The 27,578-nt window shown below is 35.4% G+C and overlaps 1 protein-coding gene and 1 pseudogene across 5 annotated transcripts in view; both read left to right on the top strand.

Moving 5' to 3' along the window:
• The window catches only part of KIF2A (kinesin family member 2A), an 81,396-nt gene that overhangs the window by 40,895 nt on the left and 12,923 nt on the right, over nucleotides 1–27,578 (top strand). Inside the window, exons 2-18 of one of the 5 annotated variants that reach the window (XM_059694556.1) lie at nucleotides 2,988–3,082; nucleotides 3,738–3,857; nucleotides 5,964–6,018; nucleotides 7,259–7,324; nucleotides 7,870–7,970; nucleotides 12,118–12,213; nucleotides 13,803–13,857; nucleotides 14,193–14,355; nucleotides 17,811–17,901; nucleotides 18,036–18,099; nucleotides 18,891–18,982; nucleotides 19,345–19,487; nucleotides 19,831–20,035; nucleotides 20,774–20,884; nucleotides 22,673–22,740; nucleotides 26,011–26,124; nucleotides 26,999–27,149. In XM_059694556.1, coding sequence (XP_059550539.1) covers nucleotides 2,988–3,082; nucleotides 3,738–3,857; nucleotides 5,964–6,018; nucleotides 7,259–7,324; nucleotides 7,870–7,970; nucleotides 12,118–12,213; nucleotides 13,803–13,857; nucleotides 14,193–14,355; nucleotides 17,811–17,901; nucleotides 18,036–18,099; nucleotides 18,891–18,982; nucleotides 19,345–19,487; nucleotides 19,831–20,035; nucleotides 20,774–20,884; nucleotides 22,673–22,740; nucleotides 26,011–26,124; nucleotides 26,999–27,149 — 1,790 coding nt within the window. Of the gene's footprint in view, nucleotides 1–2,987; nucleotides 3,083–3,737; nucleotides 3,858–5,963; nucleotides 6,019–7,258; nucleotides 7,382–7,851; nucleotides 7,971–12,117; nucleotides 12,214–13,802; nucleotides 13,858–14,192; nucleotides 14,356–17,810; nucleotides 17,902–18,035; nucleotides 18,100–18,890; nucleotides 18,983–19,344; nucleotides 19,488–19,830; nucleotides 20,036–20,773; nucleotides 20,885–22,672; nucleotides 22,741–26,010; nucleotides 26,125–26,998; nucleotides 27,150–27,578 lie in introns of all 5 variants that reach the window. The other 4 variants (XM_059694555.1, XM_059694553.1, XM_059694558.1 and 1 more) reach the window with 4 other exon arrangements.
• On the top strand, nucleotides 8,792–9,282 carry LOC132232442 (ATP synthase-coupling factor 6, mitochondrial-like; annotated as a pseudogene).

Below are 27,578 nucleotides of genomic sequence, written 5' to 3'. Positions count from 1 at the left end.
GAATATCAATTTCAATTTATTTGACACATTAATTCTGCTTGTAGAAATTTTATTTATGGAAACATTCCACACCTGTGTACAGATACTCAATGTAATGTATTTTAATGGCAAACATTTGAAAAATTTTTTAATTTCGCTTAGTAAAGAAATAATTAAATTGTAATAAATTTCTTTTATGGAATGCTATACAATTATTTAAATTATGTTGGTCTGTCATTGAAATATTGCCAGTATATATTTTAGTTTTTGAAAAAGAACCACCAATATATGACTTGAAAGTATTTATATCTTCAATACTTGAATTTTTGAAACAAGATTATATTTACTCTTCAGATTTTTATGTGAAACCATATAGGAAATATATTGATTGTAAGTAATATCATATTTAACAATACTTATAAAATTATTAGTGTTCATGTTTCTTTATGCTTTGTTTTTTCCAATGATATTATGTATTATATACCAGAGGTATTTTTCAGCTATTTAAAGAAATACAAATTATCCTAAGGTAAAATATAGATGTTCTAAGGACTTTATTTAGGGAATACATATGAAAATTTGATATGTATTCTGTAATATGTTCAGCATTTTATTAGATAACTAGAGGCCTGGTGCATGAAATTTGTGCACTGCGGGGGGGGGGTGTCCTTCAGCCTAGCCTGCACCCTCTCCAATCTGGGACTCCTCGAGGGATGGATCAGGCCTAAACAGGCAGTCGGACACCCCTCTCACAATCCGGGACTGCTGGCTCTCAACCGCTCGCCTGCCTGATTGCCCCTAACTGCTTCTGCCTGCCAGCCTGATCACCCCCTAACCACTCCCCTGCCAGCCTGATCAATGCCTAACTGCTCCCCTGCCAGCCCAATCACCCCCAACTGCCCTCCCCTGCTGGCCCAGTTGCCCCCAACTGCCCTCCCCTGCCAGCCATCTTGTGGCTGTGGGCGCCTCCATCTTTGAGGGCAGGGCAGTCAATTAGCATATTCCCTCCTTATTGGCTGTGGGCATCGCCATCTTTGCAACGGCGTGAGGGTAAATTAGCATATTCCCTCTTTATTAGATAGCATATTAAAGATGCAGCTGGGTAATAGTTCCTATCCATACTTGACTAATAATCAAATGAGTGAGTATGGTGAAAGCAGATGGAATAAGTAAAATATATAATTGTATGTGTATATATGTATATATGTATATATACTAGTATATGTATATATGCAGTTGACCCTTAAACAACATAGGTTTGAACTACACAGATTCACTTATACATAGATTTTTTTTTTTTCCCCATTAAATACTTGCACTGTTTCTAAGTTACAGATTTTGGTATCCAAAGTTTGGGAACCAATACTCTACAGGTACCAAGGGACAACTAGGTTTAAAAGTGACAATCAATAGGTATTAAATAAGCTATGATAAACAATGGAATATTATGTAATAATTTAAAATAATTACGAAGGCCCTGGACATTACACTCAGTGGTTAGAGCAGGGGGTGGGCAAACTTTTTGACTCGAGGGCCACAATGGGTTCTTAAACTGGACCGGAGGGCCGGAACAAAAGCATGGATGGAGTGTTTGTGTGAACTAATATAAATTCAAAGTGAACATCATTACATAAAAGGGTACGGTCTTTTTTTTTTTTTTTTTAGTTTTATTCATTTCAAATGGGCCGGATCCGGCCCGCGGGCCGTAGTTTGCCCACGGCTGGGTTAGAGTGTCTGCCCACGCATCAAAGGCTCACAGGTTCAGTTCCAGCTGTAGGGTTGTATCTGGTTGTGGGTTCACTCCTGGCCATGTCTGGGAGTGTGTGGGAGGCAATTAATCGATGTGTCTTTCTCACATCAGTGTTTCTCTCTCACATCCATGTTCCTCTCTCTCTTTCTCTCTCTCTCTCTCTCTCTCTCTCTCTCTCTCTCTCTCTCTTTCTCTCTCTCTCTCTCTCTCTCTCTCTCTCTCTCTCTCTCTCTCTCTCTCTCTCTCCTCTCCTTCCTCCCTTCCTCCCTTCCTTCCTTCCTCCCTTCCATTTTCTTTGAAAGCAATGCAGGGGGCGGGAGGGGTATTTTCAGGTGAAGATTAAAAATAATAATAATAATTACTTAGATGCATAGTTATTAACAGATAAGATCCACACCTATTAAGAGAGGGAAAACCAGTTTAATACATAAAATATAATGTTCTTCCTTCACACGGTAAATACTAGAGTTAGCAGAGAAAATAAGGAGTAGAATTGATTTTGGTAGGCCACATGCAGAAAAAGAGCATTTTAGATTAGTATTTCCCAACCTTTTTGGACTCTGATTTCTTTTCTCAAATTTATATTAATATCATTAATTTGTATAATATGATAATGATTTTAAGTAAAAAGTATTTTGCATTAGTATAGTACTAAAAGTTGCTTTAAGAATTTCTATTCTATGTTCAACAGAGTCATTGTTGACTTACATAGTAAGGAAACTTTTTAGTAATTATAACAATTTAGCCCTGGCTGGTTTGGCTCAGTGGATAGAGCGTTGGCCTGTGGACGCAAGGGTCCTAGGTTCGATTCCGGTCAAGAGCATATACTTTGGTTGCGGACACATCCCTGGTGGGGAGTGTGCAGGAGGCAGCTGATCGATGTTTCTCTCTCATCGATGTTTCTAACTCTCTATCCCTCTCCCTTCCTCTCTGTAAAAAAATCAATAAAATATATATATTTTTTACAAATAACTATTTAACAGTATAAAATTTCAGGTATTCTATGCCATGGTGTAACCATTTGTCGTGTATGCTGAAAATAAGTGTAATCCAATTTCTTGAGTTCCTGGTTTTGACAAGTAGCAGATTGATTTGCCACTCAATGTTCATTCCCTAATCCCAAAAGTGTGTGGGAAATGCCTTGTAAGAAAAGCAATATGATAGTCTTACTAGTTTGTAAATTATAAAATTGTGTTTGACAGTGTTAGGCATTCTATAATTTATGACATTTTAAAAAATTGTGTTTTATCCTTCTTAGGCCGAATACATCAAGCAATGGTAACATCTTTAAATGAAGATAATGAAAGTGTGACTGTTGAGTGGATAGAAAATGGAGATACAAAAGGCAAAGAGGTAAGATCAATCACTGAATTAAATCTTATTTTTAGTCCAATTATTACATTTTTTAATATAAAGCAAAACAGAAAAGCGCGTAGTTTTTATATAGTACGTGTGTCATTCCTTAAACATTCAACTGGTTTAAAAAAATTTACTCAGAGAAAGGTAGATTTCGCCTGTATATCTTATGTGATTGGACATATAATTAAGACCACAAAATTCAATCTTAAGAGAGATTTCTGCCTTAGCTGGTGTGCCTCAGTGGTCAGCCTGTACACCAAAAGGTCTCGGATTTGATTCCTGGTCAAAGGCATGTACCAGGGTTGCAGGTTCGATCCCTGGCCCTCATTGGGGTACACGTGGGAGGCAACATGTTGCTCTCATATTGATGTTTCTGTCTCATCAGTTTGTCTCTCTCTCACATCAGTGTTTCTGTCTCCCTTCCTCCCTCCCTTCCACTCTAAAAATCAATGGTAAAAAATAGCTTCAGGTGAGGATTAACAAAAAAAAAGATTCTTTAAATATATGTGGGTTATAATTTTAGATAATCTAGCTTTTGAAGTAGTACCATTCATTAAGCTAAAATTATTTAACTTCTCGGTAAGTTTCTTTGAAAAATAAGGTCTTAATTGTCAAAATACACTGAAAATACATGTGGTTTTTAAAACAGATTGACTTGGAGAGCATCTTTTCACTTAACCCTGACCTTGTACCTGATGAAGAAATTGAACCCAGTCCAGAAACACCTCCACCTCCCACATCCTCAGCCAAAGTAAACAAAATTGTAAAGGTTAGTGATGAAAATTCAGAGCTGTGTGTGTGTGTGTGTGTGTGTGTGTGTGTGTGTGTGTGTGTGTGTGTGTTTGGTTTGAAATTGGCATGCTGTGGGAGTATTTTTTAAGTATTTGTTTTTTTAAAAAAAACAATGCTTTCTGCCATTCAAATGCATATATATACACACTCCACATATTTTCAAGGATTGATGTTGTCTAATTCACAATTACAACAATCTGTAATAATAAAAGTGTAATATTCTAATTAGACTGTACATCCTTTCAGAAGACCTTCCAGAGGAAGCCGGGACTACAAGGGAAGTCAGTGCCAGCAGCCGGGGGAAAGAAGGCCTACTCTTGCACGAATTTCATGCACTGGGCCTCTAGTCATAAAATAAAATCCTTGCCCAGCAGGCATGATTTAATGGTTGAGCTTCAACCTGAACCAGGAGGTCACGGTTCAAGTACAGTCAGTGCACATGTCTGGGTTGCGGGCTTGATCCCCGTGTGGAGTGTGCCAGAGGCAGCTGATCCATGATTGTCTCTCATCATTGATGTTTCTATCTTTCTCTCTCCTTCCTGCTCTGACATCAATTTTTAAAAATATTTTTTAAAAATCCTATAAACTCCTTGCCTGGTTAGGGTCTTTCCTAAGACTTATAGCTTCTCAGGAGTTACAGGTCAAAACAATTTGTTTATCAGTATTTGTTGAATGAATACAAATGACTTTGATATGATAAAGAAGGAAGGACTGTTTTTATTCATAATAAAGTGTTACTCCAGTTATCTTATCAGTGAAGATAACTTTAAAATATGCTATATCCTCTCCAACAGTTTTATCTTTATAAAAAAAAAAGTCATGTTATTTTTATTATTTTAAAAGATAATTTCTTTACATTGCTATTGAAATTTCTCACTGTTAAAATTTTGGGTCAAAATACAACTCTTGTTAAAGTAGGTAGTCCTTCAAAGTTGTTGAATCTACAGTTTTTTGTGTTCGACCCAACAGGCATTTGTTGATTTTTCTACCATGTTGATTTTGTCACCTACAAAGATGAATGTGACATGGTTTTAACCCTATTGGAACTCGCTTTCAGCAAGACATACATAGAAGCTTAACAATTATCATCAAAACCTGCTTTTTAAATCATGCATATGAACATATGGCAGATTTTCAGTTCATATGATTTCAGCATATTGAGAGTCACTGCTTAGAGGTCATTAGTTACCATTTGTAAACAGACTTTTTCTTATTTGGCTTCACAACCTGAAGGATCTTCATAGTTGACACTTCTGGATCTGTCATAAGCAACATTTGCAGTGCCTTAGAATCACCTGGAAATTTTTTTAAATTACTGATTCCTAGACCTGCTCTAAGAGATTGTTTTATCTAAAGGAAGAACTCTAGTATTAATACCTTTTTAAAAATACCCATGTGATTTGAATGTACAGTTAGCGTTGAGAACCACTGCATTATTTCGCTTCTTTTTTTTTTTTTTAAGGTAAATAAAATGAAGGTCTTGGTAAATAAATAATAGGACCAAAAAATTGCTTCCCTAATCTATGCAGTCTTTGAAAGTCTATGAAATCTTTTAGTATAACTAACTGTTCATCTCATGGTATTTTGATCCTTGAGCTTAACAATGGGCTGTAAGTTGTCTAAAATTAGTATTTCATTAATTTCCCCCTGACATCCAAAGATGAAATGTGTTACATAGTTTTGGCAGGATAGCATGATGATTAAAAGTGCACCCTTGAATGAAATTACTTAACTTTTCTTTGCTTCAGTCTCCTTGTCTATGAAACTGGAATAGCAATAATAATAACTCATAGGGTTGTTGTGAAGATTAAGTAAATTTTGTTATGAAGATTAAGTGAATTAATACATGTAAAATCCATAGAGCAGTACCTGGCTCATTATTTCTGAATATTTTGGGGGTAAAAAATACTCATAAACTTGAATATTAATAGCAGTAATTCATTAGAAGATTATTTTCAGTTTTTCTTCATTTAGTTTTAAATTATTGTATGTCTGCCTAGGTTTGTTTAATTAAAGGAAACTGATTATGATATATTGATGAGGACTAAAGAGAGAAAGTTAAATGAACATTTCTCTTTTATAGAATCGACGGACTGTGGCTTCTATTAAGAATGACCCTCCTCCAAGAGATAATAGAGGTAAAGTAAAAAATTACTAATTTTGCCTATTGGTCCTGACAAGGTAAATCAAAACTAAATATTACCCTTGAAGCATTGTTCTTAGTCTGCTGAGATCCTGCTCCCAGGCATGTTTGTTTGGCTCAAATAAATTCTAATAAACTAATAGAAATGTTCTTTAAAAAAAGGCAAATATTACCCTTGACTTTATTATTTATTTAAACTTTACATGGCTAATTTTAAGATCGGTATCTTCTTGATTTCCTAATATAATATTGATAATATAAAAAATTTATAAATTTACAAAACTCCATGATATATGCAATATTTGATTCATCTAATTTACCCAATAATTTTTCAGATTTGAGTAGTGTTGTGACAAAGAAGGGAATGAGGAAGTAGTCTGTTGATTAATTTCACAAAATTTTGACATTTTATATAATTTTTTGGCTAACAGGCTTCCAAAAAGGGTCATGGGTATCTTTGGAGTCAGCTTAAAAAAAAGTTGAACAGGTATAAATTTTAGTTAATGGCAGGTCTTTCATATATTTTCAGCCAGGAAGTATAAAGCATAGTTAATTTCTTATTTACTAATTGGTAGTTCAGAATGGTACTTTCTAATAGTGATGTTTCTCTCTATGTATGGATGAGTGAGGAAGGATGGGCATAGGTATTAGAGGAGAGATCGGAAGTAGAGGGAAAGTTCTGTACTATGCACACTATCCTTTGAGTCTTGTGAAAATTTATATATCTTTGTAAAATGTAACAGTTATATTTAATGTATAATGTTTTTTTCCACATTTATAGCATTCACAGTAAGAAACTCTCTGCTTAAGATTTGTGTATTCAAGGAGCAAATAATTGGATTTGGAATATAGGGAGGGTTAAAGGACTTAAGTTTTTACTTTCCGTAGTTCTGAAGTTTTCAAAATGAGAATGCATTTAAAATTTATATTTTGTACACTTATATTTTTAAATGATTATTAAAAATTAAGTTTGGCTTTTATTCAGATTGAGTTTTATAGTTAAAACTACAGTGATGGCACCTAAGTCTGCACATATACTGAAAACCTCTTAGCTTATCAGTTTATTGAATATAATTATTATATATTCTGTTTATGTGCACATAAGTAGAAAAACTGACAATTTGCTAATGCAACTTTTAAGTTATCAGTTCTTTTCAGTTACCTCTGTTCCTTTAACCAAGGTTCACCTTTATTAATTTTCTGTTCTGAATTTAAAATTTTTGTTTTACTTACAGTGGTTGGTTCTGCACGTGCACGACCTAGTCAACTTCCTGAACAGTCATCTTCTGCACAACAGAATGGTAGTGTTTCAGATATATCTCCAGTTCAAGCTGCAAAAAAGGAATTTGGACCTCCTTGTATGTAAATCATGTATCAAGGATTCAGTCATTTTAGGCATACATGTATTCTCTCTTGGTCATCTTTATATATCCCCAAATGGTAAACAGTCTAATTGCGAACTTGATTACAGATTTCACTTTACCACTGTGGAAAAAATTTAAGTATTTCAGTTGCTTTGAATTTTAAATTCTGGGCAGATGATAATTTGACATCTTTATAGAAGAAATTCTTATGCTTCTTGCTTCAAAGATCTGTGATTCTAAACCAAGAGATGACATGTATCAATACGTTAGAGTCATTTTTCTTGACTCTTATTTGTATATTGTCCTGTTCCTAGTTTTGTTAAAGCAGCTCATTAACTAAAGTTCATGTAGTTGTTATAGGCATGCTTTGTCACTGTGTACTTTTATTTTAGTATGTGATGAAATTACACATAAAATTGTGTGTATAAGTACAATACTCTAAAAAGAAATCTATACTTCTACAGCTCATCTTTTTCTTTCAGCACGTAGAAAATCTAATTGTGTGAAAGAAGTAGAAAAATTACAAGAAAAACGAGAGAAAAGGAGACTACAACAACAAGAACTTAGAGAAAAAAGAGCCCAGGTTTGTAACCTGAAACATATTTTGTATATGTACCAACTGAAGGTCAGACTGTGTCAGTGAAAGTGAGTGACTTAGGAAAAAATAGTTGAGGCGTTCATTTAAAGATTTCAGTATAGTTCTTTAATTGATATTGAGGAATAATATAAACTCTTGTGAAAATAAGTTATAACAGATTTTACTACATGTACTTCTCACATTTTAGTGATTATGTGTTAGTCCTAAAGTTTGTTCCATTTTTAATAAGCTATTGTGTTACAGAATTCTAATATAAGAATAATGGGTTTTGACTTTTTAAAAATACCTAAAACACCGGTTTCGGCTAAAACTACATTTGGAAGAACATTCAGGTAAAGCACATGATTACATTATGAATTTTATTATTATTTTTCCATGGTCAATAATAAGGTCAACATAACACATTGAAAGTGGGGAAATTTCTTGTGTTTTGATTTTTACTAGATATTGAGAGTGTTACTGTGTTGTGCCCCTCTTGTGTTACCGATAGCAAAACTTTATTAGCATCGGAAAAATTGCATAGAGAACTGATCTTTTATCTCTTTACAAGTCTCTCACATTAAAAATTCTGTTATTATACGTAAAACTCCTCCCTTGTGCTTATATGATATACTCAGAACTTGTTTCCTGTAATAAAACATTAGGATTTTTTTTTTTAGGAGTATTTTCAAGTGCCCTTAAGGGCATTTGAAAACAATTTTTACTCATAAAGATGTTATGTTTGGGAATTGTAGAACCAGCATAATATTCACCCTGAGTAAATCAGCTTCTTTCTGAAGGTGATCTGAGAATGACCAGTTGGGTTTTGAAATAAATAATACACAAAAGAGCTAGATCTGGGCTCTGGCAGCTCGGGGCTGAGTGCAAGTAACAGTCACAATGATTCTTCAGAGGCTCTTCAGGTTCTCTTCTGTCATTCAATCTGCAATCTCAGTCCATTTGAGGAGGAATATTGGTGTTACTGCAGTGGCATTTAATAAGGAACTTGATCCTGTACAGAAACTCTTCGTGGACAAGATTAGAGAATATAAAATTAAGTGACAGTCATCTGGAGGGGCTGTTGATGCTGGTCCAGAGTATCAGCAAGACATGGAGAGGGAGCTTTTTAAGCTTAAGCAAATGTATGGTAAGGTAGACATGAATATGTTCCCAGACTCCAAATTTGAAGTCCTGGAAAAACCCCAGTCCTGAAGAAATGTAAAATTTATCTGGTCATGTGTCCTAGATAAGTTGTATAACTGATCAGTATCAGAAGTAACGTACATTTCAACAACTGTCAAATATTCTTTTATTCTGATTCCAAAAAATTATTTGGTGATTGGGGGGGGGGGCGCGGGGGGGGGGCGGGGCTAGATCTACTGATACTTAGCACAGATGCCACCTGGTGTCTCCTGTGGTTACTTCATAATATTTTCACATAGCTTTGTGGTATCTTAATTTGCACTTTACATAGTACTTCTCAGTTGACATAGCTGGTTAATATTATTTCCTAGGAGTAAGTTTCATTAACAGTTTTTTTAAGTTTAATTATATTCCAAGAAAATCTGCATATGTTGTATGAAAAATGTGATTTCTGAGAATGTTCAATAATTTATTACTCATGGCTGGGAGAGGCTATTATTAACTACTAGTGGCCCAGTGCACGAAATTCGTGCACAGGGGGTGGGTGTTCCTCAGCCCGGCCTGCACCCTCTTCAATCTGGGACCCCTCGAAGGATGTTCTACTGCTGGTTTACAGGGATTGGGACTAAACCGACAGTCGGACATCCCTCTCACAGTACAGGACTGCTGGCTCCTAACCGCTCACCTGCCTGCCTGCCTGATTGCCCCTAACCACTCTGCCTGCCGGCCTGATCACCCCAACTGACCCCCACTGACAGCCTGCTCGCCCCCAACTGGCTCCCCTGCTGGTCTGCTCACCCCCAACTGCCTCCCCCCTACCCTCCGCCGGCCTAATCACCCCCAACGCACCACCACCACCACCACCGGCCTGATCACCCACAACTGCCCTCCCCTCTTGGCCTCTAACCACCTCTACATCGGCCCCACCACCATGGCTTTGTCCAGAAGAATGTCCGGAAGGTCTCCTGGAAGGTCTCCCAGTCTAATTATCATAATACCCTTTTATTAGTATAGAGGCCTGGTGCACGGGTGAGGGCTGGCTGGTTTGCCCTGAAGGGCGTCCCGGATCAGGGTGGGGGGTTGCTTTGGTGTGTGGGGCGGCCTGGGCGAGGAGCCTGTGGTGGTTTGCAGGCCAGCCACGCCCCCATGGGGTGAGGGTACCCGCTGCGGGGGGCGTTGCCAGTCTGGGTGAGGGGCTGAGGGCTGTTTTCAAGCTGGCTACACCTGCTTCAGGCCGGGGGTTCCTGCTGGGGTGCTTGGCCAGCCTGGGTGAAGGACTGATGGCTGTTTGCAGGCTGGCCATGCCCCCCAGAGGGAACCCTCACCCCATGGGGGCATGGCCAGCCTGGGTAAGGGGCTGAGGGCCATTTTCAGGCTGGCCATGCCTGCCGGCAACCCAGGCCCCCAGCCCCTCCTTTTTTTTTCCCAGCCCCTCCTTGAGTGGAGGCCAGGGCTGGCTGGAAGCCTGGGTCGCCCTGACCCAGGCTCCCAGCCACTCCTTCAGCGGCAGCCAGGGCAGGCGGAAGCTTGGCTTTCTCCATCACCGGGAGCAACCCAAGCCTCCTCCTGCTCACTCCAGCTCTGTGGCTGCTGCCATCTTTGTTGGGTTAATTTGCATACTCACCATGATTGGTGGGTGGTGTAGCGGAGTGATGGCCAATTTACATATTTCTTTTATTAGTGTAGATTACTATTTACTATATGTTAATCTGAATTTCCTCAGTTTTGAAGCAAAAATGTAAATTGCAGTTGTTAAGTTTTTCTCCAGGGCTGAGTAACCAAAGAAAGAGAGGCTGCCAACTCCATCATTATATAAAGAGTTTATTGCCTGGTCATGTGGCTCAGTGGTTGAGTGTCAACCTATGAACCAGGAGGTCGTGGTTCGATCCCCAGTTAGGGCACAGGCCACAGGGGGTTGCAGGCTCAATCCCCAGTGTGAGGCGTGTAGGAGGCAGCCAATCAATGATTCTCTCTCCTCACTGATGTTTCTCCCTCACCCTCTCCCATCCTCTCTGAAATTAGTGAAAATATATACTTTTTTGAAAAAGCCTTTATTAAGGGAATTTACATGTACGTGAGGTGGCCTTAGTTGGTGGCAAGAAGACTTGGATATCCGTCATGTGGCAGGCGCTAAGGTGTTATATAGGACAGGGCTGGATGGATAAGGGTCCTGGGGTGTAACTTGCCCCAGGTGAGGAGGAAATGCCTTACATACTTCCCCAGGGCAGCGTGCCTGGGGCATAGGGGAGAAGTCAGTTTCTGAGAGGATTTAAGGGAAGCATCATTCTTCTGGCCTATGTCTAGCAGGATCTATTTGGATCTAGCAGGAGGTACAGCAGCAGTCAGGCAAGGTCAGGAAGTGGTTGTGTCATAGAACAGTCCCTCCTCCATAGCAATCAGTATCCAATAATTTGAATATTAACGATTTTAAAAATTATCTTGGCTTTTGATTTCTTTAAATTCTATATCCTATTGATTTGGAAGTGTTTTACCTTGCCTTAGTTGTGTTGTGTTTTTTTTTAAAGAGAGCCAGCAAAAATAGAAAATTAACTTAAATGAATCCATATTTCTATTTTGCTGAATCACTGGATTAAGAATTGGGAAGAAGAATCTAATTAAATGAATATTTCTAGAATTTCAGCTTTTCTAGAGATGAGTGTACTATTTCTCTTTTGCTCCATTTTCTAAGAATAATTAAGGTATATGTATAGCAGATGAATTTTTGAATTATGTCAAGGGTGGCTTTAATAAGGAATGTTTGGTTTACAATTAACAATATGTGTAGACCTACAACATTGTATTTTTAATTTAAAAGTGATTCCTAAGCATATGACTAGTCATAACTGAAACTAAAGTATATCACGTCTTCAGTTTGAGTCTGAGCTGAGCTAGGGCAAGTGACATAATCTGTTAGTTTAATTTTAATTTTCAAACTATATATAGCACCAATGCAACAAATGCTGTATTACTATAATTATAATAAATGATGATTCTCTTTGTCTTCTTGTAGGATGTTGATGCTACAAACCCAAATTATGAAATTATGTGTATGATCAGAGATTTTAGAGGAAGTTTGGATTATAGACCATTAACAACAGCAGATCCTGTAAGTTTTTTTTGTAAATCATTGCTCTGGATCTCTGTACTCAAATAAAAACATGTTTGATTCCAACTAAATTAACATTGTATTTACTAGATAAATTTTCCTTTCTTATGTGCCCATTTCCTACATTTTAAGAAAAATCAAGAAATCATCCACATTTATGCCTCTCTTCCATAATTGATTGTATCAGACATGCTTCCCACAGAGATGTCCATTTCAAAGCAAAGCCTTCCCTGTCTTTGGTAGGACAGAACAATAATTAAAGGACTTAAATCTGAACACCCAATTTCCTTTATTTCCTCTTTGGTTTGTGCTATAGATCCCACTGTCCAACTTATTTTAATGTTATTTTGGCTTTATAAGTGATGGTTGTTGAGGACTGCAATAGACCAGAAATTTAGTGCTCAAAAAGTATTCTGTCTTATTACTCAATTCATTTCCTATTGAAGAAATAAGAATTTATTGGACAGGGAATGTTTTTGTAATTGGTACTTATGAAAAATAATCCATCGGACCTAGCATATACAGAATGTAGTATTGGGTACACAAAACACATTTGTGTTGAGCAGGTGTATTATATAGGATTTAATAGTTGTTCATAACATTTACATCCCATATATTTGGGTACCTTTCCCTGTGGGTACCCTTCCTTGCTACCCTTACCTTTGTGTAACTTCCTGTCTCTGAGCTCATACTTTAGGAAAGGGATTAGCAAACTTTTTCTGAAAAGGGCCTGATGGCAAATATTTTTGGCTTTATGAACCATATGATATGGTATTTGTCACAACTACTCAATTCTGCTTTTTTTTTTTTTTTTCCTTTTTACCATTTTTCTTTTTTTTATTTTTTATTTTTTTTTTTATTGCTTAAAGTATTACAAAGGGTATTACATATGTATCCATTTTATCCCCCAGCCCTAGACAGTCCCCTAGCCTCCCCTATCCCCCAGTGTCTTATGTCCATTGGTTATGCTTATATGCATGCATACAAGTCCTTTAGTTGACAATTCTGCTTTTGTAGTATGAAAGCAGCCATAGACAACATAAATGAATGGGTATGACTGTTCTAGTAAAACATTACAAAAGGAGGTAGTAGGCTGGATTAATCCTGCAGGCCATACTTTGCTAATCCCTGCATTGTAATAATTATTTTTAAAAGGAAAGTATTGGGAACATAAATTTTATGAAAAGTATTTATGTGTAAGAATTGGCATATTCCAATTATTTTGCTCAATAATCTCCTGGGAATCATGTTATCTTGTCTATATAGTTACCTTTTCCAACAAGTTTCCCTATAAGCTACCTGAAAATACACCACTTGCTTTTTTTTTATATAGCACATCTTAAAGTTAATAAGGCAGCTTCTTAACATGAACTTAATGCTCTACAAGGTTATTAATGGTTTACCATACAACAGAAAAAATAAGGGAGTCTCCATTGAAATGTGTGCAAGTTAATTTGTGGGGTTTTTTTAAGCTTATCCTATTTATGCCATACATAAATTTCTAAAATCTCTGAAGGAAATGTTGTAAAATTGACTTCATTGTTTTACATAACACTGATAATCACTGAAATATAATATTTTCTTTCTAGATTGACGAACATAGGATATGTGTTTGTGTAAGGAAACGACCACTCAATAAAAAAGGTATGATGTTTATTGAGTTGTAATAAGGTTGATTTTATCCTGTTTGTAATAGCAGAAAATCAAATTGGTTGGGGACAGTTCAGTGTAAATTATTTTATTTGTATATAACCTTTCTGCAGATTTCTATGGTTAATCTATTGATTTGTTACTACTGTATGAAATGTTGCCATTTCTGGTTCTTGCTTTAAGAAATCTTGATTTTTTTTACTTTGTTATTGAAATATTCTTGAGTGGATAAGAACTCACTACTTATATTTGAAGAACTCATTACTTTTTTGTACATTAATGCAAATTCTGTAAAGTTTCTGGGCATTGATTTTCATTTGTTCTTTTAGAAACTCAAATGAAAGATCTTGACGTAATTACAATCCCTAGTAAAGATGTTGTGATGGTACATGAACCAAAACAAAAGGTAGATTTAACACGGTACCTAGAAAACCAAACATTTCGTTTTGATTATGCCTTTGATGACTCAGCTCCTAATGAAATGGTTTACAGGTAGGTAGATTTGTTTTAAATTAGAATTTTGTTCTCACATCATGTGCTTATTATTATTACCCTGAAACATATTGATCTTGGTATATCTCTCCAGAGTTGTTAACATGCTTTTGTATTCTGAGTTTAAATAAAGAAGAATATATAATAAACATTGTAATAACGATTAACACTTGGTCTCTTTAGTGCTTCCCCAAACCATAGTTTCCATTACTGATTAACATATGCATATCACACATGTATATGGATAGGAAATTTATAAAAAATGTTGACATTTTTGTACCTCTGAGAATGGGAAGTAATTAGAGGAGGACTTTTTTTAAATTTCTATACTATAAAGAAATGTGAAATATTTATTATACAACTAGTCTAATTTGTCTAAATATTTAGCTTGTACCACCACTTCAGGGGGAAAATGTGCTGTAAATCTACTTGCATTTATCTAATTTCTATCGTCTTTAAGCTTTGGGATAGTTTTAATACATGAAATTCTTGTATGTTAACATATTCAACTTATAAGCAGCTCAAATTTAATATATAATATATTGATATCTCAAACTTTTATGCCAAATTTGGATTTTCATATAGGCTTTGTAAACATTCACCTCTAATTATTGTAACAGGTTAGTTTAGCAGCTTTGTTATTTCAAACTAACAATTTATTTTAATGCTATTTTCAGTGACCTTTTACTTTATAAATATGATTACAAACAGAAAATTAAAGAGTTGTTCTGGCCAGTTAGCTCAGTTGTCTAGAGCATCATCCCAAAACATTAAGGTTGCAGGTTTGATCCCCTGTCAAGGCACATACAAGAAGCAACCAATGATTGCATAAATTAAGTGGAAAAACAATTGATAGTTCTCTCTCTCTCTTTCCCTTCCTCCTTCTCCCCTTTCTTTCTCTCTCTCTAAAAATCAATGAATTAATATATTTTTTAAAAAGAATTATTAAGTGTCTTAAGAATTGAAGATGTTATAAATGATATAGTGTTGAAACCAACTCCATTGGCCTTAAGCTGGCAAACTGGAAGTTTAGTTGTAAAGAAAGAGGACAAAATTAAAGGACATGTGAATACTAGACAGAATTTTTTTTTTTTAATTCTGGGGTACATCTGTAATACTGTCAACAATTAACAATTATAAACTGTATATTTTTTACCTTTTCTGAGAATAGAGTCTACTGCCCCCTTCTTCCATTCCTGCCTATAAAATATGTCTGTTTGCCTTTTATAGTCATTTTCAAGAAATCATTATAAATAAAGATGTTTTTGTATATGCCAGGTTTAGTAAACATTCTCTGTTTTCACCTGTATTTATGCTTCTTAACTACCAATATTAATTCTACTCCCTTTCTCTTAATCTTAACTTTATGGATTGAGGAGTTAGACCTTTTCTTGCCTAATCAGGCTCATTTCTAGAACTTTTCCTGCTCCTTTTTTATGTTCTCCAGTTGTGCCTTTAAGAAAAATATATCAGTGGGACTAAGGGGGGAAGGAAGTGGAGGGGTTCATCTGTAATACTGTCAACAAAAAAATTGTTTTAAAAAATTAATTAAAAACATCAGAGTTGTATATAGTATTTTATATGTATTATTTTGAAGTCTATATAAAAAGTATATTTGTTTCCTATTATACCTCTTAGTGCTCTTAGACCTTTTAGTGCTCTGCTCAATAAAATATTTCTTGACCTTCCTACCTTTTAATTTTAACTCTGGTGGTGATTATACTCATAGGTTTGAAAAATCCATATCATAATGTTTTGGCATCCCTTTTTTAATTTTAATATATTTTTGTTGATTTCAGAGAGGAGAAGGGATAGGGAGAGAGAGATGGAAACATCAATGAGAGAGAATCATTGATTGGCTGCCTCCTGCACAACCCACAATGGGGATCAAGCTCTCAACCAGGGCATATGCCCTGACTGGGGATTTTGAACCATGACCTCCTGGTTCATAGGTCAATGCTCTCAACACTGAGCCATGCAGGCCAGACTAGCATCCTTTTCTTGAATCAAGACTATCAACTCAGAACTTAATGTCTTATAAGCATAATTTATTTTTACTTGTCCACATTCAATGAAATATTATTTTTCTGCTTGTTTAGATAGTCTAAGATAATTGCTATATATAAAAGCCTAAGTGACTGTTCAACCAGTCACTATGACGTGCATTGACCACCAGGGGGCAGACGCTCCCTGGTGGTCAGTGTGCTCCCACAGCGGGAGCGCCGCTCAGCTGACTGGTGGGCGCCAGACGCTGGGCTCACTGGGCTCACGGCTGGCGAGCACAGCTGCAGTGGCGCAAGCTTCTCCTGTGGACACTCCCTGCGCACGTCTTCCCCCCACCCCCCAATCCGTACCAGGACCGACATTGGTATCAGGACTGATGGCATGAGCCCACAGCCACATCCACTGGTATCGCCCTAGGACAGGGGCATGGAGACCACAGCGGAGTGGCAGCGAGCCTACCAAGCGGTGGCAGCGGCAGGTGCAGCAGGGCTGAGATGAGCAGGAACGGCGCAGCGCCTGGCCTGGGCTCAGGCTCCTCCCCGGCCACCTGCCACTTTGTGCACTACTACATCCCTTGGGGATGTAGGACTGCCGGTTTCAGCCAATCCCTGCAGGCCAGGCTGAGGGTCCCCACCAGTGCACGAATCTGTGCACCAGGCATCTAGTATAAGAATAACTCTGTTTTGTGTACTCACAACTTTTTTGTATGTAAACCTACTTTTGCCCCACCTGGTATATAACAAAAAACAAAACAGCCCTGTATGTTTTACTTATCTGGCTAATGTTACCATCTTTTGTTATTTTTTTAAACTTTCCTATGGTCTTCTATATATATATATATATAGCTCAGTTACCATTAGATTTTATTGTCCATCATTATTGTGATCATTATTTATTATGGAACTAGGGGCCCTGTGCACTAAAATTCGTGCACTTGGGGGCAGCCCGGCCTGCGCCCTCTTGCAGTCCAGGAGCCCTCGGGTGGTTGCCTCTACGGGAGGCAACCAGGGGGGCCAATGAGGAGATGGCACCGGCCAGTGAAGGGCCGGCCCTGCCCACCCCCAATCTCCCCTCCGCCGCTGCTGGTTGCCGCTGCCCTCCCCCCCACCCCCCTAATTGCTGTCCCCTCCGTCTGCCCGCTGGCATGCGCCTTGGCTGGCCTGGCACTGCCTGCTCACCTGCCCCGCCCCCGCCAACCGATTGTTCTGCCTTTTGGTCAATTTGCATATTGCACTTTTATTATATAGGATTATTGCTTGAAATTATTCTTTAAAGAGCCTTAATACTAGGGTATAGTTATTTAAATTTTTAAACAAATCAATTAGTCTCAATTGTGGCCTAGTTTATTTGTTGGAAATCTTGGTATACATTAAGACTATATTACTTTTATTTCTTCTTTGCTTAATTTAAATATTGAATGCACATTCTGACTGGTGCATATTATTTTTAAGGTTTACAGCTAGACCACTAGTGGAAACTATATTCGAAAGGGGAATGGCTACATGCTTTGCTTATGGCCAGACTGGAAGTGGAAAAACTCATGTAAGTAATTTATTATAGTTACATCCTGGTATGAAGCTAGTTTATTTTTTTTGTAGCTTAATACTTAGACCTAAATTCTTAAGATTCATTCCTGAATAATGTCTGTTATTCTTTACTTTCTTTTTAACATATAGACTATGGGAGGTGACTTTTCAGGAAAAAACCAAGATTGTTCTAAAGGAATTTATGCACTAGCAGGTAAATATGTTTTGTGGGGTTTTTTTGTTTGTTTGTTTTTGCATATCATTTGTAATATTCTTCTTGAATATTATTCAGGTGGCTTTGAAATAAGACTTGGACATGTTGTCCAGGAATTAAAGGGTAACTATAATACTATATTTACTGTGTATTATGTCAATTTTAGGTTATCAGACTACTTGAAAGAACTCTGCATTTGGGGAAGAAATCTTGATTATATTTATATCATTATAATCTGTCACATTGTTGGAGCTTACTATTTTTTGTTGAATAATGATTTGTGAAAAGCTTCCATTTGGAATGGTTATGAGAACAACTTCATAAGGATAGAGAGTGTCCTTTTATTAAATAATGAAAGAGAGTGACATCTAAACCTTAAGTGTAAAAATAAATTACAACTGTCTTTTGTAACATTGATGTTTACTTTAGTCTTCACTTTTTTTAAAATATATTTTTATTGATTTTTTACAGAGAGGAAGGGAGAGGGATAGAGAGTTAGAAACATCGATGAGAGAGAAGCATCAATCAGCTGCCTCCTGCACACTCCCTACTGGGGATGTGCCTGCAACCAAGGTACATGCCCCTGACTGGAATCGAACCTGGGACTCTTTAGTCCCCAGGCCGACGCTCTATCCAGTGAGCCAAACCGGCTAGGGCTAGTCTTCATTTTTATTATTGATGTTATTATTGTAAGTAAAGATTAACTCTAAAAAATAGAAATTTTGAAATGCTTTTTAAAAATAATATTTGTTGCATCTTAACAAATTTTCTCCATGTGAAATTTTTAATAGCTCGAGATGTCTTTTTAATGCTAAAGAAGCCAAACTATAAGAAGTTAGAACTTCAAGTTTATGCAACCTTTTTTGAAATTTATAGTGGAAAGGTAAGTGGAAACTTAAAAAAAAAATTTGTTTTTTAAATTGTGATTAAATTATGCATAACAAAATTTATTATTTTAACCATTTTTAAGTATACAAATTCAATGGCATGTACATTTTACATTGTGCAAAAATGGCATGTACATTTTACAATGTGCAACCATTGCCACCACATCACTTTTATATGTATTTGGATTGGAATACTATGTTAGAATTTTGTTGAGATTTCTTTTAATTCCCTTTGAAATTTTTCAACTCAAATATTGAGCATTTTATTTTCTGAAATGGTTTTCAGACTTTGAATGACTAATTTTTATAGAGCTGATTCTTTAAAGTTAGTTTTCAACTTGAAAAAAAATTTTTTTAGGTGTTCGACTTGCTAAACAGGAAAACAAAATTAAGAGTGCTGGAAGATGGAAAACAGCAGGTTCAAGTGGTAGGATTACAGGAACGGGAGGTCAAATGTGTTGAAGATGTACTGAAACTCATTGACATAGGTAACAGCTGCAGGTAAATCTTATTTTAATTAAGAAAGGGAAACTTAATTTTATAATCAGTTTTATATAATTTGGTTATAACAAAAACAAAGCAAGGATGTTATTCAGTGCATCTTAGAAGTAAAAATCATTATTCACAAAAACTTTTGTTGTTACATGTAACTGAGTGATGTCTATTCTATAGATAACATACTAGAAGTATGCCAGATTAAATTGTTCAAATGTTGTTAATTCACAATGTCTCCTTTGTAATAAATGATGAAAACTGGATAGTTGTTTTTGTTTTGTTTTTAATGAAAATACTGTGGTTTGAACATAAAGTATTTATGTATCAAATGTCCTCAATCAAATTGTAGAACATCCGGGCAAACATCTGCAAATGCACATTCATCTCGGAGCCATGCAGTGTTTCAGATTATACTTAGAAGGAAAGGAAAACTACATGGCAAATTTTCTCTCATTGATTTGGCTGGAAATGAAAGAGGAGCTGATACTTCCAGTGCAGATAGGCAAACTAGGCTTGAAGGTGCTGAAATTAATAAAAGCCTTTTAGCACTCAAGGTAAATAAAATCTATTTAATTGTGAAAGTCTTTTACTTTTTATTTTAATTATATTTACTCTGCTACAAAACAATAGTACTTGTTTTGTCTAATAATAAGTAGGAGAGGTTATTAAAATTTCGTTTTATATTTGCAGATACAGATTTATATTATACCCAGAAATTTTCTTTACACCCATTATTATTAGGATGCATAAAAAATCTGTTGTTGGCTGGCCAATCCCAAAGCTTCTTAGAGAGATTCCAAAGGGCCCTAATCAGTCATATTTTCGTGGAATTGGGCAAGGACCCACAAAACTGAATGAAGAAATAGTTTCTCAGAAAAATGTGGAATTGCTTTCGAAAAGTTAGGCCAGTATTATAGCTCTTTCTTGACTAGGAAAGCAAAGATCAGCAAAACTACAAGAAAGCATTGTGTTTTTTCTCTTGTAGTGTCACTTTAAAAGTTTATTTTTATAGATAATGTTACTTCTTGTCACTTCTAAACACTAGTCATAGTCTCCAGAAGAACTTTTTGAAATAACAGTCCATTGGTTGTTATTTTTTTGTTTTTTTATTTCACTTTCTTGAGTTAGGATTTATGGCAACATCTTTACCATGCTGTAAACCTGTTAGTAGCATTTTCAAAGCTGATCAGACCTTAAATATTAGAATTATAGTAAGAGAACTTCTAAACGTATTAAGGTAAATACTCTTTATAAGAAACCTAATCTCTGAAACTTGCTTTCTTAATTTTCAGGAGTGCATCAGAGCCTTAGGTAGAAATAAACCTCATACTCCTTTCCGAGCAAGTAAGCTCACTCAGGTGTTAAGAGATTCATTCATAGGTGAAAACTCTCGTACCTGTATGGTAAGTTTATGGGTTTATTTTTATTATTTTTTTATTCGTTCATTTGGTTTTTTTGTTCTGTTTTATTTTTTTTAATCCTCGCTTGAGGATATTTTTCCCATTGATTTTCAGAGCGAGTAAAATGGAAGGAAGGGGCTAAATAGGAGGCAGGGGGAAAAGAGAGAGAGGGAGAGAGAAATATTGATGTGAGAGAGACATATCTATTGGTTGTTTGCCTCACATGCCCTGACCGGGGTTGGGGATTGAACCTGCATCTCAGGTACCTGTGCCCTTGACCAGAAATCAAACCCACAGGCCGATTCTCTAACCAACTAGCTACACTGGCCAGGGCTATTTCTTTTATTTTAATATCGAATGAACAATTATATCTGTGGAAAAATTATAATATACACTAATGACAATCATTTAAACCCTTCTGTTGTGAGAGAGATAGGATACTTAAGATGTGGTCCCTGACAGGCTGAGGATTATAGTGCAGTTATAATGCATTCTACAATTCTAATATCTGAGTCTTCTTGAGGTTGGTCTCCATTGAGTTCTATTTTCCTTGAGTATGGGTTACATTTTTTATTCATATTCTAGTAATTTTGGATTATGTAATTTTTATTATGGATGAATATCTTATAGACACTCTGGATTCTGTTATACTCCTCTCAAAATTATTGATTATTTTGTTGTTGTATATCAGGAAATTAACTTAGCTGAACTTACTCTAAACTCGTCTCCCCTGCTGTGGGCAGCAACTAAAATTAAAATCTCTGTTTACCTCTTTTAGACTCGACTGTGTGGTTGGAGTCAGCATTGTGCATACCTAGGTTAGGAGTCAGCCAGAGATCTTAACAAATTTTGCTTATAAATAAGCTTTCCAAAGTGACTGGGCAGTTTATATGCATAATTTGAGTTTCTCCCTCTGTAGCTGTCTCTTCTGGGACAAGCTTCACTTTCCAGCAGCTATGATCCCCACCTCCTAACTTTTGTTTTTTAGTTTCTTAACTCTGTTTCTAATGAAGTTTTAGTTGTCCTGTGTGACAACAGCAGGGCTTGTTCTTAGGCAATAAAGCTATGAAAGAGGGGTGGTGGGGAAGTCATTCAATGTTACTCCCTTCTTCTAGGTGTTGACCTCCATTTTCTACCTGATTTTGATCACTTTCTGGTGCATTCAGAGACCTGTTTATATTTTGAAAAGAGTTTATAATTATTATCTGATTGTGGGCATAAGATAGCAAGTAATCTTGGAGTTCACATATTATTAATAAATACATACAGGGTGAGGCAAATGTAAGTTTACAGTTAGTATAAAAAATAATACAATCCTATATAATAAAAGGCTAATATGCAAATTGACTGAACAGCAGAATGACCGGTCACTATGATGTGCACTGACCACCAGCAGGCAGACGCTCAATGCAGGAGCTGCCTCCCGGTCGTCAGTGTACTCCCACAGGGGGAGCGCTGCTCAGCCAGAAGTCAGGCTCATGGCTGGTGAGCACAGTGGCAGTGGTGGGAGCCTCTCCTACCTCCACAGCAGCACTAAGGATGCCCAACTGCCAGCTTAGGCCAGCTCCCCATGGGCCTCCTGCGAGAGGGCACAGGCTGGGCTGAGGGCCCTTTCCCCTCCTCGAGTTCATGAATTTCATGCACTGGGCCTCCAGTAATAAATAATAGTACAAGAATAAACTGTTTCATATACTCACAACTTTAAACCTACATTTGCCCCACCCTGTATATTAGTATCACTGTCTTCATCATTTATAACATCTTATTTACCTTTGCATTTTTCCCCCATAGATTGCCACAATCTCTCCAGGAATGGCATCCTGTGAAAATACTCTTAATACATTAAGATATGCAAATAGGTATGAGAAATGATTATCCATTTTGAAATATGAGGGAAATAGAGCAGCATATGATTTGACTTAATATCTGATAGTGTAACGCTTATTACATTTTTTTCAATTTTCAAAAAAAATTTTGCATGATACTTAGAATCATTTTGTCAAGTTATCAAAATAATTGGAAATATGTTGTATAATTTGGGGAGAGATTTATATTTTTAGTAGAATTGGTCTTACTATGCTAGAACACAATCATGTTTTTTCATTTAACCAAGTTAGATTTCATAATATTTTTCTACATTTGAATCATGCAAATAATTTCTAGTGTGTTAAAACTCTACCAGGGGCTAATATGTATTTCTTAAATTGTTTTGCTATATGCTGAAAATTATTTCTGATAATATTAAATGTTATATGTACATGGGGAATATAGAGTTTCAAGTAAGTAGTGATAGCACAGTTCTTTCTGGTGTCTTATACGGGTTACATTTTATTAATATCAGTAGTGTTACAAACTTTAGGTAACAATATTTATAGATGAAATGACAAAAAAGCATTATAGACTACTAAAATATTATTTCTTATAATCGTGAAATGCCCTTGAAATTTTGGATTATGATGGGCATATTTATTTTTGTTCCATAGATTATTCCCATTGCACTTGTTTTGAATGAGTATAGTTTTAAATTTTTATCACATACTGCATTTGTGATTTTAAACCTAGAGATAAAATTCCTCTGTATTCCATTTCTAGTGTTAAGATTCTTTTAGTTTTGCTGAATACAAATTTTATTTTTAATCTTTTATTAAAATGTGAAATACATATGCATACAGAAAAGTGCCCAAAACGTAAGAGAATAATTTAATGAGTACTTATAAAATGAAATTCCTGTCATTAGACTGGGAAAGAAAACATTCCCAGCCCCCCAGAAAGTTCCCCATGTGTCCCTTACTGATCACAAATCCTAATAACATGCCCAAATTCATTAATGTCTACCCCAAAGCAGCAATTGATTGCTCTGGCTTCTATGGAACATTTTTCTTGTTTTATTTTTTTCTCTCTTTTTTAAAAATTGTTTTACTTCCTATGAATTTAACCATGAACAACATAGGTAGCTGTGTTTGAACTTTACATAAATGATATCGTACACTTTGTTCTTTTATATCTTGCTTTTGCTTCAGCTGAAGAAATGTTTTTAAATCATAGTAAAAACATTGGAAAGTATAAACCTATTGACCTTTTGTAAAAAGATATTAACACATTGCATCCTGTGACCAGTAGTTTTATTGCTAGCTTTACCCAGTGGCCAGATAAGTTTCTATTGAACGAGTACAAAAAAATGTTTTACATAAATGTTAAAGGCACTCTTTAAAATTAAATACCCATTGCATTTTGAAGTTATTTCTTAAATGTTCTTACAATCTAATATCTTTTTAAAGTATGATACTTTGTAAAACACTGTGTAATATGAAGCGAGAATTCTCATGATCCATCCACAGTGTGTTAAGATATAATAGCTTCTTAAATATAACTTTATTTCTAAATTTATTTCCCTTTTAAACTTTAAATTATGAACTTATAGCTGCAAACTTTATAAGATTTTTATTTGATCCTTACAATAAATATTTTTGGTATTGTGGGGGTTCAATCATTAATTTAAAATGCCTCTTATTTCAAAATTGTTTGTGGGAGAGATGAGGAATGGCTTTGTATAGTAGAATATTGCCATGTTGTATAATTAAAACAAATAAAAACCCTCTGTGTGTTCAGACTTCTGGCTGTAAAAGAATCCCCCTAATGTGAAAATGCCCTGTCTGGCCATTACTCTAGTTTATTTGGGTTCAAATAAAATGTTTTAATTTATTATAATGTAATTCATTTGCAACATGACTAACCAGCTGAGACAAAGAATTCTGCCTCTTATTTCCAAATCGCTGTGAATAAAGATTTTTCAACCTCCCTTGATAGTTCTCATTGGAGAGAGATAAATAATTGCTGCATTTAATAGTGGTTAGGTTGAGCAAGAGGAAAAGAGTGTTTAGGGTATCTAAATTAGGAGATTCTTAAGAGAATAAGAAATGGGGTTGGGAGTAAAAAGAGTCAAGTAGTATTAGAAATCTAGATTTGTCAGCGGGTGTAGTAAATAAGCTTTCCAAAGTGACTATAAAAGATAAAAGACAGATGAATCCAATATTGAATCTTTGGTATAGACATTACCGATAGCAAAGAATGATTGTAGGTAGAAATGTATTGGTTTGATATACATTACATTATTAGTTTGATAATAATTGCTTTTGCCCTATAAAAACAGTAATTTCATTTAGTTCAACCTAAAATAGTGAGAGAAACAGAATATGGTTAGTATATGAAGCGTTTAATATAAGATTTATAGTAAAAGCTAAGTTAGAACCTCAATTATGATTATTCTCATTAAATGACATTGGGTAAGATACTTTATTACTCTGAGCCATTTCTCATCTGTAAAATGCAATAATGTCACAAGATTATCTTAAGTATTAAATAATATAATACCTATAAATTACTAATAATACCTGATATATAGGAAGTATTTAATAAATATTACCTACTACTGTGAAATGGGATTGACTGAAAAAGAACATAGGGAATCACAAAAATTGTGTCAGAAAAGCCTAAATTTGGTTAAATATAATCTAGAGACATTAGCAAAAGCAATTTAAATTCCATTACTAAAGGCTTTTCTCAACCAGCGTTCTTCATCTGAATCACCAAACACAAAATTATTTGAGTGACTATTATCTCAATTTATACCAAGGATGCTTCATAGCTGATACCATTCAATAGGTATAGGAGAAATTAGTTAATTTGTTACAAACAATGGATGTCATTAGGACTTAATTGTCTTGTGTTTAGTTTGAAAAGACTGCAAGAATGTTGAGGCCTCATTAATGCTATTAAACAAAATATGCATGGTATTGATTACACAAGGAAATTAGATTGAGTAGCCATGTAGTTAAATAAAGGACATTTCAGATTTATTGAGGGTCTAGTTAAACTTCTAGAAAGGGTCATGAGAAAAGGGGGAAATATACCAGAAAAGGAAGGACTATGTAGTAGGGAATCTGTAGGACAGAGGGATTTTTAAATCTTAAAATGGATTATTTTTTAAATATTCTAATGCATTAAGTCATTACAGTGTTGATATCTTTTGCTAAACAAATTAAACTGAATACTAAATGAAAGTTTGAAATATTCATTGCTGTCTTTACAAGAGCATTTTATTTTAATCTGTTGCTCTTTTGGTGCTGCAGAGTAAAGGAGTTTGGAATTAGTCCATCAGACATTCCCTTCTCACAGGGTAGTGGCAGTCGCCCTGATCTCTCTCCTTCTTATGAGTATGACGACTTTTCTCCTTCGATTACCAGGTCTAGTTCATTCTATACATAAGATATTTATTTTAATAGTTTCTTTTGAATTGTGCTGTGTATAAATATTTCATTTATATTTTTTTTGTCCTGAGCCATTTTATTTTTCATTTTGTTTGGCAGGTGGTGGTTGTAACTGCATGATCTTGATTTACATGTACTTTATTAATTTATTTGCTTTAAAATGTTGATTTAGAATTCAGGCTTCTTATTTTGACTCATATTTTTAAGGGTGATGTCATCTTTGCACATCTATTAAAAATTAATTGTCTTATTTAAAATGAAAAGTTTACCTTTATTCTGTATGCTATTGTAAATTTCCTTATGTGCAAGGAAATAAGGGCCCTCTTGACTTAGAAAGTATACACAAGCCTGTAAATTTAAGTATAATGGGTAAACTTTTTTTAAATGATGGAACTAATTTACATTTTATAGTATACAGTAGAATAAGGTTATTTCACATGTAGCTATTTAAATTGTGCATTAGAACTACCAAAAATCTGTAACATATATTAAATTCTCTGATTTTGGCAAAGATTCATTTATTGATCTCAGTGCCATTGTTAGCATTTTTCTGTTCATATAATTTGAACAGCAGTCTCTTACTTTGAAATACTGATTCACATACTTTACTAATTCTCACTTATTATGTACAATAATTACATTAGAAGTAATTGTATCGTTACCTAAATAAATTTTGTAAGGTTAAACATTCCTTTAGGGCTTCCACAGACTTCAGGTAAATTTGATCTGCAAAACTGACATCATCAATCTTAATATGTTAAATTTAATTGTTTATATTGAATAAATTGGTATTTTGGTTTTTTTCTATGTAAGTCTTTATTAATTTTAGATGCCTCTTATGTGTTTACAGGGTAAAAGAACTGACTGTGGATCCAACTGCTGCTGGTGATGTTCGTCCAATAATGCACCATCCACCAAATCAGATTGATGACTTAGAGGCACAGTGGGGTGTGGGGAGTTCCCCGCAGAGAGATGATCTAAAACTTCTGTGTGAACAAAATGTGAGTGATTTAACATAGTTGTAATTATCTAATTTAGTTCATTTCATCATAGCAGAACTTGATAATTGAAGTCTAAATTAGGGATCAGCAAACTATAGGCATACTTAATTTATTGTGCTTCACTTGATTACACTTCTCAGATGGTATTTTTTTATAAATTGAAGACAAGACCCTCACCAGCAAAAAGATTAGGACTTCCTTTATTGAGATATTCGCTTTATTGAAATGGTCTGGAATTGAACCTGCAATATCTTCACAGTGTGTCTGTACAGGCTATGAGCCAGCCATCTGTTTTTATAAATGAAGTTTTATTGAAACATGGCTATGCTCATTCATTTATGGGTTATCTGACTACTTTCTTACCTCAACAAAAATGGTATAGCTCACAAGTTCAAAATATGTACTATCTGGCCCTTTAAGAAAGTTTGC

The sequence above is a fragment of the Myotis daubentonii genome, chromosome 4, assembly GCF_963259705.1.
Source record: "Myotis daubentonii chromosome 4, mMyoDau2.1, whole genome shotgun sequence".
Taxonomy (NCBI): Eukaryota; Metazoa; Chordata; class Mammalia; order Chiroptera; family Vespertilionidae; genus Myotis; species Myotis daubentonii.
Note: the sequence above shows the minus strand (reverse complement) of the source record. Positions and strands in the feature narration are given on the sequence as shown.